Source organism: Delphinapterus leucas, chromosome 2, assembly GCF_059928025.1.
Source record: "Delphinapterus leucas isolate spDelLeu-1000000601 "Yukka" chromosome 2, BTC_Dleu_Yukka2, whole genome shotgun sequence".
Taxonomy (NCBI): domain Eukaryota; kingdom Metazoa; phylum Chordata; class Mammalia; order Artiodactyla; family Monodontidae; genus Delphinapterus; species Delphinapterus leucas.
In genome coordinates this window covers 103,105,705-103,122,755 of record NC_143130.1, presented here as the reverse complement: position 1 = coordinate 103,122,755, position 17,051 = coordinate 103,105,705, and the positions used below count along the sequence as shown (strand labels likewise).

Genomic DNA, 17,051 nt, shown 5'->3' with positions numbered 1-17,051 from the left:
ATGTGCTAAGACAACAATTTTCAGTGTCCTCATAGAAACGAATCTGAGAGAATTGTGTTCTCCAATCCTGTTTCTCGCTTATGTGGCGCTAAACCTAACCTGCTTTTCCGCTATGAAATATCTTCATGATTCTGTCCCAAGGGGTAAAGTCAAAATTTAATATTGTAACTCCCAGCTCAAAGTCACGCTAATTCACCTGATAAACTTTGTGGTGCTGTGATATTACAATGCTCCCGGTGTCAAGGCCGCCAATATACGAGTTCACAGACTGAGTATACAAACACTGGCCCCATCCTACTCGTACCCCAAACCCCAAACCCCAAAAAGAAATAAGAGACGTTTGCTTTTGTAGGTTGCAAGTCCTGGTCTGGTTTATTTATAAAGCAATAAATATTAGAAGCACAAATAAATTGCACGTGTGTAAACAAACTGTACAATGATTGATGAGAGATGAGGGAAGGTGGTTCAGAAGACTCCAAGAGGCATCATACCGTCATCCTGAATGAACATAAGGTAGACTAAGAGAGAAGGCACCTTAGAAGCATTTGCGGTGGACAATGGATGGTCCTGCCTCATCATACTCTTGTTTGCTAATCCACATCTGCTGGAAGGTGGACAGGGAGGCCAGGATGGAGCCCCCAATCCAGACAGAGTACTTACGCTCAGGGGGGGCAATAATCTGCAGAATGAAAACAAAAACCACCAGTGAACTCTGAAGTTCCAAGCAACAGAGTGCATGTTGGGGAGATTCACAGGAAGGATATTGGTGATCAATTCACCGTAATGTGATACTTCATTCCCACAAAGGAATATGGCTGAGTCAAGTTTAATGCATTTCCTCTATTTCATCATTTCCACTATCAAAGTCACTATAAAATAGAACTTCCCCACTTCTCTGAAACAGAATATAATGTGGCAATAAGCTACATGCATGGTGGAGGCTAGCCTGAAAGCGGGGGGTCTTTTAAAATGTGTTCAAAGATTTAGATATTTTTTTTTCCTTCAAAGATTTATTTTTATCCACTGCTTGAAAGTGTTTCCAAGTCTCCTATCTTGGGAAAAGTGCTCGAAAAATCAGAGAAAGTGTTAGAAAAGCTAAAAGTTTATGGGAAACGGGAAGCTAAGCGGTGAGGGGAAAGGAGTCAGGAATTCTGCTTGGAATACGGAGACCTGCTTTGCTTCCCCCACTCACCTTGATCTTCATGGTGCTGGGAGCCAGGGCAGTGATTTCCTTTTGCATGCGATCAGCAATACCGGGGTACATGGTGGTACCTCCAGATAAGACATTGTTGGCATACAGATCCTTGCGAATATCAATGTCACATTTCATGATGCTGTTGTAAGTTGTTTCATGGATGCCAGCAGATTCCATACCTAGGAACAAGTGTAAAAAAGAAAAATCACAGTGCCCTCAGGCCAGGGGGCCAGGGTAGAGGGAAGAGAATAGTACCCCTCTATGCTGGTAAACTGTCACCATTTGTCTCTGAAACATATGTTCCTCTATAAGATACATTGCAGGGTTTTGTGGAACAGGTGTCTTAAAAGTGCAGACAGTAAATCCACAACAGACTGCCAAGAAACAAACAAGTGTGTTTAGCACCTGTTTGGAGGGAACACTTGCTGTACCCATCAGGGTATGGAGATGGATTAGAAAAGGAGGAGACACACATTTACGGTAAATTAAAGCAATTCTTATTTATGGACTAAAATAGGATCCTGACAAGCTTCCTCTTGGAAATCACTCCTTAGGAAAGATGTCTGGTGACAGACAAATGTCCAGTTATTACTATGAGATGGATTGTTGTTACACGTGATAATGAGTGATGAAAGTAACGTCTAGCTACTTGGTGATGGAACGCATCAGAATAAGGCAGCACCCTTGAGTCATCATCTCTTCCTTGCAGATATGGATTATTCAGTTACTACTCTGTCTCATTCCTTATTTTGAGATGAAGCCCGTGTGTCATCCTTTATCATATCATTGCTACGGAGCGGTGATGGCCATCCCTGTAAGAAGCCATCGGGACCTGAGGCTGAGCTGTGTGGGACTCCAAGCTATGATTTCTTCTAACACAAGGGCCCCTTAATCATTGTTGATTATAATAGCTTTTACCCTGGGAGCCACCAAGCGGTGTTTCTGCACCAGACCCTACAACTCACCAATGAAGGAGGGCTGGAAGAGCGTCTCAGGGCAGCGGAAGCGTTCATTGCCAATAGTGATGACTTGGCCATCAGGCAGTTCATAGCTCTTCTCCAGGGAGGAGGAAGAAGCAGCCGTAGCCATCTCATTCTCAAAATCCAGGGCGACATAGCACAACTTCTCTTTAATATCGCGAACAATTTCACGTTCAGCTGCAGAAATAAAGCGTGTCACAGTTAAGCTCTGAAAGATGAAATCAACCTTGAGGAGGTAGGGGGGTTCGCTGGGGGAGGAAAAAAAACAAGACACGTACTATGGCAGATGAGATACACACACACTCACCGGTGGTGACAAAGGAGTAGCCGCGCTCAGTGAGGATCTTCATGAGGTAGTCAGTGAGATCCCGACCAGCTAGATCCAGACGCATGATGGCATGGGGCAAAGCATAGCCCTCATAGATGGGGACGTTGTGGGTTACGCCATCCCCAGAGTCCAGAACAATGCCTGTCAGAGAAAATAGACAAGAACAAGGTAAATCTCTGAGGACGCCACTGCTTTAACCATGTCAAAGCCTACTTCCAATCCCGGCTAAGAGATACTAGCGCTGGGCAAGGATCCAGATAAAATTAGATCCCTTACACATGAAGAATAAAAATGAGCACAATGGATGCCAAATCTGAAGCCAGCAACAGTTCATCCTCTTAAATACTGTAGTAGAAGAATTTTCCCAGGACACTTTCAAATGACCATCCCTCTTACGGGCTATCAGCACCTTATGCAAGCCACCAGGCGTGTTTTTCTCTCCTCTCATCTAACTTACGCGTGTTCTTCTCTTTTTTGACTCAGACCCTGTAGGGATGCTTGCCCAGGGGCTGTGATGGTGTGAGCACACGCCAATGACTGCTGCATTCCAGGTTGATAGTTTGTGCAAAGCCTCAATATGTGACATCACATACTTTAGGCAAGGGGAGGATCTAACTCCGTATTCTTTCAGTTCTTAGAAATAAGTGTGCTCTGAAACCAACCTCAGGGTATTATTGTTACCCCTCTCCCTTAGCAGAGACACCTTCCCAGGGAGCGTGAGGAAAGGGATCATTCCTTTCTCACTGGGGAGACTGATTCCCAGCAAGGTCGAAGACTTGGGAATGTAATTAATCAGGGACTATCTCACAATCCCAACACACCTGTGGTACGGCCAGAAGCATACAGGGACAGCACCGCCTGGATGGCCACATACATGGCGGGGACATTGAAGGTCTCAAACATGATCTGGGTCATCTTCTCACGGTTGGCCTTGGGGTTCAGTGGGGCCTCAGTGAGCAGAGTGGGGTGCTCCTCAGGGGCCACGCGGAGCTCATTGTAGAAGGTATGGTGCCAGATCTTCTCCATGTCATCCCAGTTGGTGATGATGCCATGCTCAATGGGGTACTTGAGAGTCAGGATACCTCGCTTGCTCTGGGCCTCATCACCTACGTAGGAATCCTTCTGACCCATACCCACCATGACTCCCTACAAGAAGAAAGTAATGAGAAAATCAAGCTTCCACCGTGTCAGGAATATAATCAATGCCTTATTCATTTCTATCTAACTGCCCAAGTCAAGCGACATCTTATGAATACGAGAAATAAGAAACAATAGGAATTTACCCCAATTCAGAAATATCATTTAAAGTTAATCTTGTACCTTCTCCCCACCCCACCCCCAAGAGGTATAATTCTATTGTTTAGCATATAACTAGGGATGGGGAGAAATGAAGCTATTTCACGGAAGAAGCAGAGCCTCACCTCATTTTTAGAATACCGTAATGCCTTCATTAAATCATTAAGCTCATCACCTATGTCAACTGGAATATAAATGACTACATTGTGGAATGACTGAATTAATGACACACTGTATTTCTCCCAAGGAAAGATTTTGACATTCATCAAGTAAACATAAAAAGATGGACTGATATGCTATTACCATCCTGTCTGGGAAATCCAGCCTTCCTAGAGCTGTCCTGGAGCACGTATGGTCCACCAACACTGAGGAATACCACTCTCCTCCCTGGCAGTGTGTCTGGCCAGGCATTGAGGCAAAGCCAGAGAGCGTGGCACTTCTTTTAATAAACAAGGTGGTATGTCACTGTCACCATGGCACTTTACTGCCTCTGTCATAACTGGCTTCTAAAAATGCAACAGCCAGGAAGCAGATGGATTACATTTTGGGAGCCCTATAAACTGGCTGTGAACAAGAGGGAGCAATGTGGCTTGGCTCCTGGTTGGTTCGGATATGTTGTATTATTCTGAGTTTTGAACAGGACTGAAAAGGGAGGCCAAGGAGTAAAGTGAAATGTATAAGAGCTAGAGAAGATGCTGAGGACTAAAAATGCAGGTCAGGAGTGGAGAAGAGAAGCTGCTGCCTTTTCACAGGAGGAAGTTGGACCCTTGGCAGAGCTGTGTCCCTGAAGTGGACTGGGGGAGGGGGGCGGTGCTGCACGTTTCCTGGTTTGCTGGAGGGTGTGAGTATTGCTTGTCTGGGCTGAGATTGGAAGCGAATCCAGCGTTTCCTATCTGACCTAATGAGTTCATGGAACAGGAGGGGCAGGTGAGACATTTCCTCGATTGCTGGGCTGAAGAGGTGGCGGGAAGGGGTGTGGAGTGGGGCTGGAGACTGCTCCAGGTGAGGGCAGGCTGTGCGGGGCGGGAAGTTTACCTGGTGGCGCGGGCGGCCCACGATGGAAGGGAAGACCGCGCGGGGCGCGTCGTCGCCCGCGAAGCCGGCCTTCACCAGCCCGGAGCCGTTGTCGCACACCAGGGCGGTGGTCTCCTCGTCGTCGCACATCTTGGCGCAGCTTCAGTGGGGTCTACGGATGGAGGAGAGCAAGGCGGCCTACGTTCAGTGCCTGCGGAGCTGGCCTCGTCCGCGTCCCCGGAGGAAGGGACAGGGCAGATGGGGGTCCCCGGGCAGGGGAGCGGGGCGGGGGACGCTGCCGGCTCCCTTCCCCTCGGGGCCGAAAAAGGAGGGTGGGAAGAAGCTGCAGAGCGGGGGAGAGGAACCGCCCAGGCTCCCAGGCCAGGAGGCTCCTCCCCTGCCCCAGTGCAAGAGGGACGGTCACCCCTTAGCAGGTCCTCCCCGGCCCTTTACATTTTCGCCTTCTCACGAACCGGGAAGCCACTTCGGGCCCATCCACACCCCGATCCATGCTCGAGCCCCAGCTGGAGGGAAAAGCACACGGCAGCAGGGACCCCAAAAGCCCCACTGGGGCCCAAGGCTACCCCTCCACGCGCCCCTCTCCAGTGAAGACCGAGACCCAGGACAAAAGAAGTTAGAACCAAATGAAAAGTTTGGTCTTAAGGAGAAAAAAAGTGATGGAGCGGCGGGGGCGCGGGGCACCGGCTCCAGGCGCGGGGCGGGCGGCGCTGACTCACCGTCCGCGGGGCGGGCTCGGCTCGGCTGCTCGGGCGGTGGCAGGCGCTGGTGCCCCGCGCGGGGCGCGCGGCTTTATAGCGCGCTGATGGACGGGGTCAGTTGGAGCCGCCGGGGGCAGGGGTGGGGGGCCCGGTCGGCCACCTTGCCTTATTTGGTCGCCTTCGCACCACTGAGGAGCGCCGAGGCCATTCATGGAGCCAAGGGCAGGGGAGAGGATCAGCCCGGGGGCCCCCCAGACCATGTAAGGAAGGGGAGGGGGCAACCAGGGGGATGGCCAAATAGGGAGCTAGGGAGGGGCAGGCGGTGAAGGGTAGGGGCCAGGGGAAGACCGGGTGACGCCAGCCCGCCCCCTCCCCCTTCTTGGGTGGAGGTGCCCCCTGGGTGTGCTGTGGCTGGCTTCGCCGCAGCCCCGCCAGCCTAAGAGACAACAAGCCACACGCAAGGGGGAAGGCTTGGCACCCCGCCCTCTGCTGAGGGGTCCTGACAGCTGGGCCAGGGCAGCAGGGGAGTGACGGCAGCTTCTCATCTTCCCGGACGGAGAGCTGGGGGAGCAGAGCCCTGGCAGTCCTCATGGGCCCAAAGGGCACCACAGCAGCATATTTGGGTGGCCAGAAAAGGGGTGCCTGGGACAGGGCACCCTCCTGGCTTAGTCCCCACCAACCTGCATGACAACTCGGAAAGCTGGGGCTGTGCAGAAAGCTGAGATTAACCAAGGCCACCTTGGTCCCCAATTTATGCATGGCTCAGGGGCTGGTCAGGGAAAGAGGCTGGAAACAGCTGTTGTGAGAGCCTGCCCAGTCTTGTTGGAGGAGAGGGCAGGTTTACCCCAGCTGGGACATCAGGGGGCTCTCCTCCATGATTCCAGGGTTTTTCTCAAACTCAGACTCCTGCCTTTAGGCCAGGAAAGACTCCCCTGCTGCCAAAGGGAATGAAGGAACAAATGCCAAGGGTTGCTTGCTTGTCCACTTGCTGGTGGAGAGATGAACATTCATCTTAATAACGCAAAAGCGTTTATTCCAGACAAAGACAGGACTGAAAGAGAAATGTTCTTGTCAAGGAGATAACAGCAACTTCAACCGACTGGACATATCACCGGGATGCACAATATGGTCATAACCAGGAATGAATTAGAAAAGCAGTCTCAGGCCCCACCCCAGAACTATTGGATCAGAATCTGCATTTTAGCAAGATGCTCAGTTGAGTCATATGTATGTTGAAGTATGAGAAGCACTGGTATAAATGATATCAGCTTCTTTGTGGAGGATCTTGAGACTTTGGAGAAAGGGATTACTTGAATCAAGCAGAAGAGAAAGAAACAGAGAGACGTAAGAAGGACACAGATCACTGGTTTGCCCTGGGTTGCCCTGTATTCTCAGTTCTTCACTGGCACTTTGATTTTTAATGCTTGTGTTTTTCCTCCCCTTCACACCAGTTAAAAATAGAAACTGGGCCCAGGCATCCATCTCTGGAGTGGTCTTGGATTGATATGCTAAGGAGGCCTGCTGATTAGATACTTGTCCAGACTGGGGAATGCTGGGCCCTCCCCGCTGAGCTCCCCAACCATGTTTGGGTTGGTCTGGAGAAGAAAGTATGAGGGCGGCTGGGTGATGGAGCCAGGTGAGGGTCACGCCAGCTGGAATCACCTTCTGCCACTTGGTAGGCCTTTTTCAGCGAAAATGCCTGTTGACAGGATGCAAAGAGCAGAGCTGTTTTGGCTCAGGCAGATGCAGAAGAACCAAAAAGGAGAAATGGGACGGGTGTTACAGCCCAACATCCCTAGGTTTGAATCCCGCCTCTATCACTTACTACCTATTTTGCTCTTGGGCAAGTCACTTCACTTTCATAAGCCTCAATTTTCCCCTCTGAAAAAGGACACAGTAACTCTTTTCAGACAGAGATTATTAGTTATTGTAATAATTAGAGACAAGTGATATAAGCCACATAGAAGATACAAAGCAAATTGTAACTATTACAATTCAGTAATAATGATACTTTTGGGGGCAGCTATGGCTCTCACTTTTGAAGATTTGGGTCAATGTCATTCACTTATTGATTCAGCAAATATTTATGGCACAAGAACTGTGCTAGTCGCTGGAAGACAGAAATGAAACAGAGCAGGACTCGTACCGCAGAGCAGCTACAGACAAGTCAGGGACAGTTATGGTACACACTAGGAAGAAAGAGGGAATCATTGGGATAGTCACAAAAAGAGGGATTCAAAAGAGGGTTCAGAGAAAGACTTCCTGAGGAAGTATTTCATTATTTTTAAAGCAGAGTAGGACTGAAGTGCATTAACACTTGTGTGAAAGAAAGAGTTTCTCCTTGGGAGTGACTGGTGGCACATTCCCACATTCACTGCCATATGTGTAAAGGGAACTCCTGGAAAGTCTAGCAGATCACTGAACACCACGGTTATTCCCTGAATCCTTTGTAAATACTTGCAGGGCTCAGGAGGCCAATTCCAGTCCACCCACCTAGGAATCAGTCTGCCCGGGAGCAGGGGTGGGTAGGTCAGTGGAATACTGAGACCAGTTTCATGAAATAATCTTCACCCTTAAAATGTTTAAAAACAATTTCACTTTTTCCCACTTAGAACAAAACATAGTTTCTTATGCACTACATTTATGGTAAGAACACTTTTTTCCCCTTAAAGATCTATGATGGTTCGATATTTGTTCATTGCAATACTGCTCAATTTCCACGTTTTAAAACTCTAAACGCTGTTTTTATATATTTACTTAAATTATAAGCCAATGGAAAATAAGATTCAATGACTGATTTTCATTTGGCACAATTTTTCCAGGGATCCATTTAATATGAAAATTGAGATTGGCTTCTGTCGTGTCTACTTAAGTATATAAAAATGACTTAACCTTCTGTGGTGCAGTCTAGATATTTCTCTTTTTTTTAAATTTCGGTAAAATATACATAACATAAAATGTACCACCTTAACCAACTAAAATTGTACAGTTCAGTAGCGTTAAGTACATTCACATTGCTGTGTAGCCAACCTCCCACTTACATTTTTTGATGTGAATTGTGACTAAATTGATTTCAAAACCCAAGAATGGCTGTGCCCTGCAGTTTGAGAAAGACTGGTTTGTATCCTATGAGGTAGGGAACCGTTGCGCCTGCTTTGCTCAAGGTCACACGGCTGAGCAAATGGAAGAGTAACGCTTCAAATCCAGGCACCAGACGACACCCTGTTCCTATCCACCACCCCAAATGCCTTCCAGTCCACTTGGGCTGCTGTTTCCCCAAGTAGAATGCTAGAACCACTTGCAGCCAAGTTACCTCTAACAGCAATTCAGATTCCCAGGTTTCATCCTGGAAGAGTGCATGTGCATTTTAAATAAGTCACCACCCCTCTTCCCCAGGTAATACACAGAGGGAGAAACGTGGCGACACTGCCTGGCTGTTCCCCAGGCCCGCGGAATTTCGCTGAAGGCTTCCCAAGCTGCCAGTGCTGGCCCGAGTCCAGCTTGGCTGACCTTGAGCATCCCAGCCGGATGGCGAAAGCCAAAGCCGGGGCGTGTCCCCAAGGCTCTCGAGGGCCGGAGAGGCCCTTCTGGGCAGGGACAGGCCATGAGGGAGACGTGCAGGGCTGGCTGAAGGAACAGAAGGTGGGACAGTTCCTGCTGCCCTTGCCTCGAGGGAAGCCTGTTTCATCCACCATCTGCTGGGATCTAGAAGGGAGAGGCAGGCCTCCTCCTGGCACTGGGGGATTAGCAGTCACTTTTCTCAGCTGTTCTTCCATTCGGAGGTGTCCAGTATTTACAGAGAAGCCAGAAACATACCAAACCACACTTAATTCCTCCCCAGGAGCCCTCCCGGCTTCTCTTGCAGCCCTTCCTGCATTCCATGGGCTAGGAAGGAGGGGGTGGGCTGTTTCTAGCCCAGACCAGGGGTCGGGCAGCCAGCCTTCCTAACCATTTCTATTTTCTTTTCCTACACATTTGTTCACTCCCACTGTCCTCTGGCAGGAGCTGGGTTTCAGCTTTCATTAAAAGAAGAAAGTGACGCGGCTGTGAGGGATGCAGGCCCACACACATCCTGGAGCTCAGAATTCAACACCAAGGCATGCCTAATCTCCACCACATGCTGCCCCGCGCTTTACGTGCAACCACCGAGGAGATTAACCCAGGGGGAGGGTATTTCAACTCCAAATGAATTCTGTTCTAGGCAGATTCTGGCAGTCACTGCCTTCTGACATGATAGGACCAACTGTGATGAACCAGTTAATGAGATTTAGAAAAAGAGGGCAAGACAAGGGAGGATGAGGGGAGGGGAGCAGAAGGGAGATCCTTCTGGATCTCGGAGTCACCCGGGACTAATGAGCGAAAAGCCAAATCTTCACTCTCTTCTATCCTGGGAAATCACAAAGGACTTCTCATCTTTTTAACTCCTTAAAAGGAGTCTGAATCCTCCTAGAATGAAGAGCTGAAGCTGGCAGGTTTCTGCTGGGAAGGTATTCCACTTAGCTCAGATTTGGCTTCCTCCCCATACTGGCAGTAACTATGGAGTTTCGGCTTTTCAAGCGTTACCTGGAGCAAGCCTGTCTTCCCTAGAGAGCCCACATGTGGCATCACCCAACTTGAACGCGGCTGCATTTTGAGATCACGTGGGAGTGAGCTCACGTGGGATCACGTGATCAAGTGCGTGGGAGGTGAGAGCTGCGAGCTCAGAGATGCTCTTGCCCACCAAGTTCACTCCGCTGCATGTGTGGAGCCCATCTCTTCCCCATCAAAAGTAGGCACGCATCTGACACGCAACAGTGTGTAGCAATAATACTAATTGCTTACATTTATTAAGTACATACTGGGTCCATACACTATCCTGAGACTTCATATGTGTACATGGTCAGCTTCTAGATGAAGCTGGACTGACTGCCAGCTGCAGAATCCATTTTTACAGACCTGCTCTTGAATATGATGTCACCAGCCTACATGGGGGGATGGTTGTGTAAGAAATAGGTCACCGCCTCTATCGCAAAGATGCTGTCACGGGTGTTCATCACAGGATACTGTCTTCTTTATGAGCCTCTTAGAAGAATTTCCTGTCTGGCTCTAGTTCCAAGAACAAAGGGCTTCTACCAAGTAAATGGTTTGTTTTGATCCCGTAGATCCTGAATCTAGTGACCAACCAGATTTTTCTTTTGGCAGTGGCCAAGAAAAATCTTAGAAAACTACACTTGTGGCCCAATTGTTAACATGATTACAAATCATTATCGTCTATCTTGCGCACCCACATCTATTTTTCATTTTCCTTTTTCTTCCACTTTTAAATTCGATTTGTCCATCTATCTTTGTAAGCTGTCATACATCTTTTGTGAGAGAAAACAGAGGATGGATGGATAGACAGATAAAATTGAACTCATGGGGACCATGGAGAGAATAATTGAAATTGGGGTGATCACTGTACAAGTATCCAAGAGTCCAAGATGTCTTGCGTATGTCTGCTGGTTTCTTCCATCCCCATGCAAGCATATATTGCTTCATGAAAACACGCTTTGTCTATATAAGGTACTGTATAAGGGATTGTATCATTTTAATTTTCGTCTTAACGTCATGGTACGTATAACTGGGGATCTAAAATAACCTTTCCCTCACTATGAAAATTGTAAGTGCTTGTTGTGGTGAACTAGGAAACACTGAACAGAGAAGGACAAAGAAAATGACATGCCTGGTTGAGGCTTTAAAGCCCTCTATTTTAACCTCCTTAAAATAAAATTAAATGTGACATAAAATTCATGAGGCCTTGCCGTCCATATCTACTTACAGTCGCTGGGCTGAGAAAAGACAAATAGCCTCCTATTCTGGTCGTTTGCAAGAATGTCCACTTGCTCTTTAAAGAGAAACATGCAATGCAAGGAATTTGCATTAACAGCATTTTTTGGTTTTACTGTTATAATCTAACTTATCTCTAGTCAACAGCTGGAACCAAAGAATGCCAAACTGGGAGCAGGCTCTGCCCTTAGGATTATAGCATCCACATTTCACTTATATATTTTAGAGGGTGGGTTTTAGTTGCCAACTCAGCTGTTGAACTGTTTCAAAATTACAGTCTAAAAAGAGGAATCTATCATGAACATAAAACTAAACCACATATATTACTGTAGGCTTTGTCTTTCTGTGGAGAGTCTGAAAGCGGTTGCTTTAGGGAATATTTACAGCTATTTTATGATGAGTATTTCCAAACTCCTCTTGGTTAGGTCTACAAATAACCAATTCCTCTTACATTTACAGACTCTAACTTAATTTCATAAATTAAAAAGTAATAAAAATAAAGGCTTTCCCTAAAGCCAATCACCTGTGTTAACCAGAGGCAGGAAACCGAGATTGTTCCTCCAAAATAAAAACAGCTGAAAAGGTGTCTCGAGCAGCTACTTGATTGAGAATACTGGCACTCACACAAATAAGTAGGTCTCTGTGTGTGTGGCATTTCAGAGAGACGAGCCAGCCTTTGAGAACTGAGAAAAGAATCTGCCATTGAACCCTGGTGTGGCTTTGACAAGTGATCAGAACAATCACGAGCATGACCCAAAGGATGTAACCAGATAAAGCATCATATCACCCAAGACATACCTGCAAGGACTGGGTAGTCCTCAGCTGAGAACATTCTTTATGGGTGAACAGGAAGGGTGTCCTCTGTTCAGTTAACCCTTTTGCAAACTCTATTTAAATATGCTATTTTCCAGGGAGAGGTTCCAGTTGCTGTATAATATTGTAGCTCAATATAACTGTCACAAAAGATTCATGCTAGGCTCATCTCTCCACCAGTGGGTAGAGCCGTCTTCACTCCGTATCCTCTGTCCAGAGCCCTACTCCTGCGGGTGCAGAAAGAGAGCCCTTAGACTGGCACAATCAGTCCCTCCTGTGTCCACTCGAGGATCACATCACTAAACCGCTAGCCCAAGGTGGTGGGAGAGATGAAGAGAGCAGGTAGGGAGATGGTGATGGGGGTACAGACCTATATCCCCTCCACCCTTCCCATGAGTTTCTATCCGAATAGAAAACTGAAGACGATAAATCGGAAACACATTGTAGATACTGGTACAAGGGCCGAGGCTTTGCTTCCACACCGGGCAATGGAAAACTTTAGGTAAACTGTGCTCATTTTGTCCAACTCAGGGGTGTGGGCCCCAAAATGGTAATGGAAGTGGCAAAAGCGATCCCAAGAGGCAGAAACCCTTGTTTATTAGAACAACTCCAGTGTTCTAGAAGTGCCCATGCTTCAGGCCTAAAGAGCAAACCCTAAAACATTGTTCCATAGTTTATATCTTTGTGTAGTCCGAGTTTTCTTTGATCTACCTGGAAACTAACCTTTATTCTGACTAAACATGAAAGCTTAGATGTTAAGCTTGCCTACTTTCTCACGTGGAACACGTTTACGTGAAACTGAGAGAATCCGTCATGAGTAAAAGTTTTATTCCTTCCGTTTCCTCTATTTCACAGGGAGATCACTGTGGAGAGACCAAGCACACCTTCCCCAAGCATCTACTTCAGTTGCCATCACGGAGACAGAGTTTTTAAAAAGCTGGTGTTATATACAGAACAGAAATAGACCCACAGACACAGAAAACAAACATAGTTACCAAAGGGGAAAGGGTGGCAGGGAGGGATAAATTAGGACTTTGGAATTAACATATATACACTACTATATGTAAAATAGAAAAACAAGGACCTACTGTGTAGCCCAGGGAACTATACTCAATATTTTGTAATAACCTATAAGGGAAAAGAATCTGAAAAAGAATGTGTATATAACTGAATCACTTTGCCGTACACCTGAAACTAACACAACATTGTAAATCAACTATACTTCAATAAAAAAAAAATTAATCAAAAAAAAAGGTGGTCTTGGGCAGTGGTTAAGACTGAACAAATGCTCTTTGTTTCCTCAGATATTTGTGGGAGTAGAAGGTCTAGTTAACATTTCATAATGTCACCACCCTGAGACTGTGATGTGTACCAATATACCTTTTACCAGAAAAAGTGTCTTGCTAAGAAAATATAGTACTCTGTTTTCAGAGCTTGTGTCATTTCCAATAAAGTATCTTTTACCCTTCTAGTCTCTCTGGACGTTATTTTTTTTTTCTGAACACTAAATTCTCAACATCATTCAAGAAGATATTCAGTTCTCAGTGACTGATTCTGAACAAAGGACTTCAAATAATTTTGGGAGATTCAGGCTTGCTTTCACCTAATGTGGAAACCCAAAAGTGTTCTTAGTCTTTCATTTTACAAATCACTTACCAAAATATTTTAAAGGAATAAGCTCTCTGATTTGAAAAAAACATTATTTCTAACTAAACAGAATCAAAATAGTGATGCTTATTTTGCAAATGTAGATACGAACAACAGGAAGAATCCAATTTTGTGGCTAAATGGGGTTCCCTTGAAATCCAGATGTGGTTTATTCAATCAATGCTTTTGTCTTGCTTAGCCAGTGGATATTTCTACATAATAAGCTCCACGTACTTGAAGAAAGACATTGCATCTCTGAGTGTTGTTTAGGATCTTTATCTTCAGTGGTGCTATTTTTAAAACTGTCCTCATATTTGGTCAATTATCTAACTCTGCTCCAAGTTTTCCATGTGCAATAAAATCTCTTTTAGCCAAATTGGTTCGCTATTAGGTTTCTTGTTAAGTGGAAAACAACCACTGTTTGGAGAATTAAACTCATCTGAGTACACAAAACTACGGAGAGAATTTAATTTTCTTTGATGCTTCAGGAGTTATTTACAGAATAGTCTCATTTTGAAAATGAACTCTTGTCACTTACTATGGCATAATATTTATGACAGATGTAGAGTATTGAGTGAAACTAAAATGATAACATCATGAAAAGTTGCTTCTGTGAATTAATTATTGGTATCAACATACCTGTTATCTATTTATTCCTCTTAAAAATCAAGTATTGGGCTTCCCTGGTGGCGCAGTGGTTGAGAGTCTGCCTGCCGATGCAGGGGCACGGGTTCGTGCCCTGGTCCGGGAAGATCCCACATGCCGCGGAGCGGCTGGGCCCGTGAGCCGTGGCCACTGAGCCTGCACGTCTGGAGCCTGTGCTCCGCAACGGGAGAGGCCACAACAGTGAGAGGCCCGCGTACCGCAAAAAAAAAAAAAAAAAATCAAGTATAGATCAGACTTCTGGTTCTAGCCAAGATGGAGCCTCCCAGGTCCTCCCTCTTATAACTGTGGACATAACACAACAAGCAAACAGAGGAACACTCCAAGGAGGAAAGGAGAAGGTGGACTGCTAGGGACTTTGGGACGGTGATGAGGGATGAATTTTTTAGGTTTCTTAACTGCCTTCCATAAATCCCAGACAGGAACTCTAGTGGTCTCCATCCTGGAACTGCCAACAGACACAGATAAAGTAAGCTCTAAGAAAAGTCTGTTCCTCCAGTCAAGGAACCAACAAAAGAGAAGCCTCACGTGGAAAGCCTTTGTGGCAATACCCACCCTATCCTAGCCAGACCCTAAGGGGGAATTTCATCTTGCTCACCCTTCATTTCATGGGGAGCTGATCTCCCTCCCCACCCCACCCATGCAGAGTCAGGTGGTGGTACTCCAATTCTCTTGCCCGGTGGTGTTAGTAGGACTGATCTGGGAGCTGCTCTAACATTTCCTCCCTGTTGGAAGCAGGCAATGCTCCTATTCTCCCACCAGGGTGGTGTCAGCAGGGTGGCATGAGAGATCCTTGTGATGGAAATGTTCTGTAGTTTGGTGGCCATATCAATCTATGTGTGTGATAAAATTACATAGCACTAAATACATGCACAGACACACACATGAGCACAGACACACGCATGTAAAACTAAAACTGGTGATCTCTGAATGTCGTTGATGGATTGTATCAGTGCCAATTTCCTAGCTGTGATATGGTTCCATAGTTAGTTCCACTGGGGGAAACTAGATGAAGGTTATGCGGGCTCTCTCAATTGTTTTTTTATAATTGCATGCAAATCTACAATTATCTCAAAATATAAAAGTATTGAAAATAAAATATAAGGTACACCCACCAAAATCCAGTTTTTTCAGTTTTCCATTCAGTCTGATTCTGAATGAATTAGTTCCTATGTTCATGTTACCATAGTTATGCAATTTAAATACTAGCCTCACTAAATATATCTCATTCCCTATATTTATAGCAAGAATATTGGCTGGCCCAATTTATAGATATGGCAGGTGCAGTTAGGCGCCATTTAGGCTGAAGCGGTTCCAACATCCATGGGCAGGTCTGATGAATAAGATGCTGGTGACAGCAGGCAAACCGCAGTGTGATGGAGGAGCTCCAGAAAGAGGGTTTATCCCTACTTAAGGTGGAACCTGGCACAACGAGCAGGCTCAGCAATAGGACCTGAAGATTGGACAGGAGAGATGCTCCTGATTAACAGCATGGTAGCTCTTTAAAACATCCCATCTGGGCTTCCCTGGCGGCGCAGTGGTTGAGAGTCCGCCTGCCGATGCAGGGGACGTGGGTTCGTACCCCAGTCCAGGAGGATCCCACATGCCGCAGAGCGGCTAGGCCCGTGAGCCATGGCCGCTGAGCCTGCGCGTCCGGAGCCTGTGCTCCGCAACGGGAGAGGCCACAGCGGTGAGAGGCCCGCGTACTGCAAAAAAAAAAAAAAAAAAAAAAAAATCCCAGCTGAGCTACTCCAGGAGCAGGTGAACACCTTGAACTGAAAGGCCTATTTTGCAAACAAAGAGAGCCATCCCACAATAAAAGAGCAGAACTTTAGAGGGTGGGAAGCCAGTTTCCTGCTCTGGTCCAGATCCACCACTGAGCAGTGAATGGTGTTTAGCCTGAGACGCAGCACTGGGACAAGGCATCTATGAGGCTGGGATGTTGGCAGCTGGGAGCAAGTGGCACAGGCTGTGCAAATGATGGCCAGGGTAGACTAGGCATGGCAGTAGCCAGAGAGCATAGTCCATACTTTACCCTGAGCATCTACGAGATATCCCCAGGGACTGCTGGGAACCTAAAAAAGGCGGGAGTATGTAAGGGATAAAGGAACTATCAGTTTTGTGGATAGGGGCTATCTAGCAGACAAAAATCTAGGCCAGTTGTTCTCAATCTTGTCCAAACACAGAATCACCTGGGGAGCTGATAGCTGGGTCTTGCCTCCATAGATTTTGATTTAATTGTTCTGGTTGCACCTGGCATCTGGGGTTTTTTTCTTTCTTTTTTTTTTTGAAGCTCCTCAGGTAATGCTAATGACTAGCCAAAGATGAGAACCACTGATCTACTTGTGTGCTTCTCAAACTTACAGCAGAATCACCCAGAGAGCTTGGTAAACCTCAGATTGCTGGGTCCCATCCCTAGGGTTTCTGATTCAGTAAGCCTGAGGTGGGGCATGAGTATTTGCATTTCTAAAATGCTCCTGCATGATACTGATGCTGAAGAAACACTCCGAGTGGCACTGAGCTAGGGAAAATGTTTCTTGAGATAACATTTATACCCACCAGGTGGTGTGGGTGTCGGGGACATTGGATAG

At 46.5% G+C, this 17,051-nt stretch overlaps 1 protein-coding gene across 2 annotated transcripts in view; it reads right to left on the bottom strand.

Moving 5' to 3' along the window:
* Positions 1–321: 321 nt before the first annotated feature.
* Positions 322–17,051, bottom strand: part of ACTC1 (actin alpha cardiac muscle 1) — a 34,890-nt gene continuing 18,160 nt past the window's right edge. The window contains exons 1-7 of one of the 2 annotated variants that reach the window (XM_030762883.2): positions 12,136–12,243; positions 4,835–4,985; positions 3,325–3,649; positions 2,483–2,644; positions 2,161–2,352; positions 1,193–1,374; positions 322–679 (exon numbers count right to left, since the gene is read on the bottom strand). In XM_030762883.2, the coding sequence (XP_030618743.1) occupies positions 536–679; positions 1,193–1,374; positions 2,161–2,352; positions 2,483–2,644; positions 3,325–3,649; positions 4,835–4,963 (1,134 nt within the window). In that variant the 5' untranslated portion in view covers positions 4,964–4,985; positions 12,136–12,243 and the 3' untranslated portion in view covers positions 322–535. Of the gene's footprint in view, positions 680–1,192; positions 1,375–2,160; positions 2,353–2,482; positions 2,645–3,324; positions 3,650–4,834; positions 4,986–12,135; positions 12,244–17,051 lie in introns of those variants that run through there. The other variant, XM_030762885.2, reaches the window with a different exon arrangement.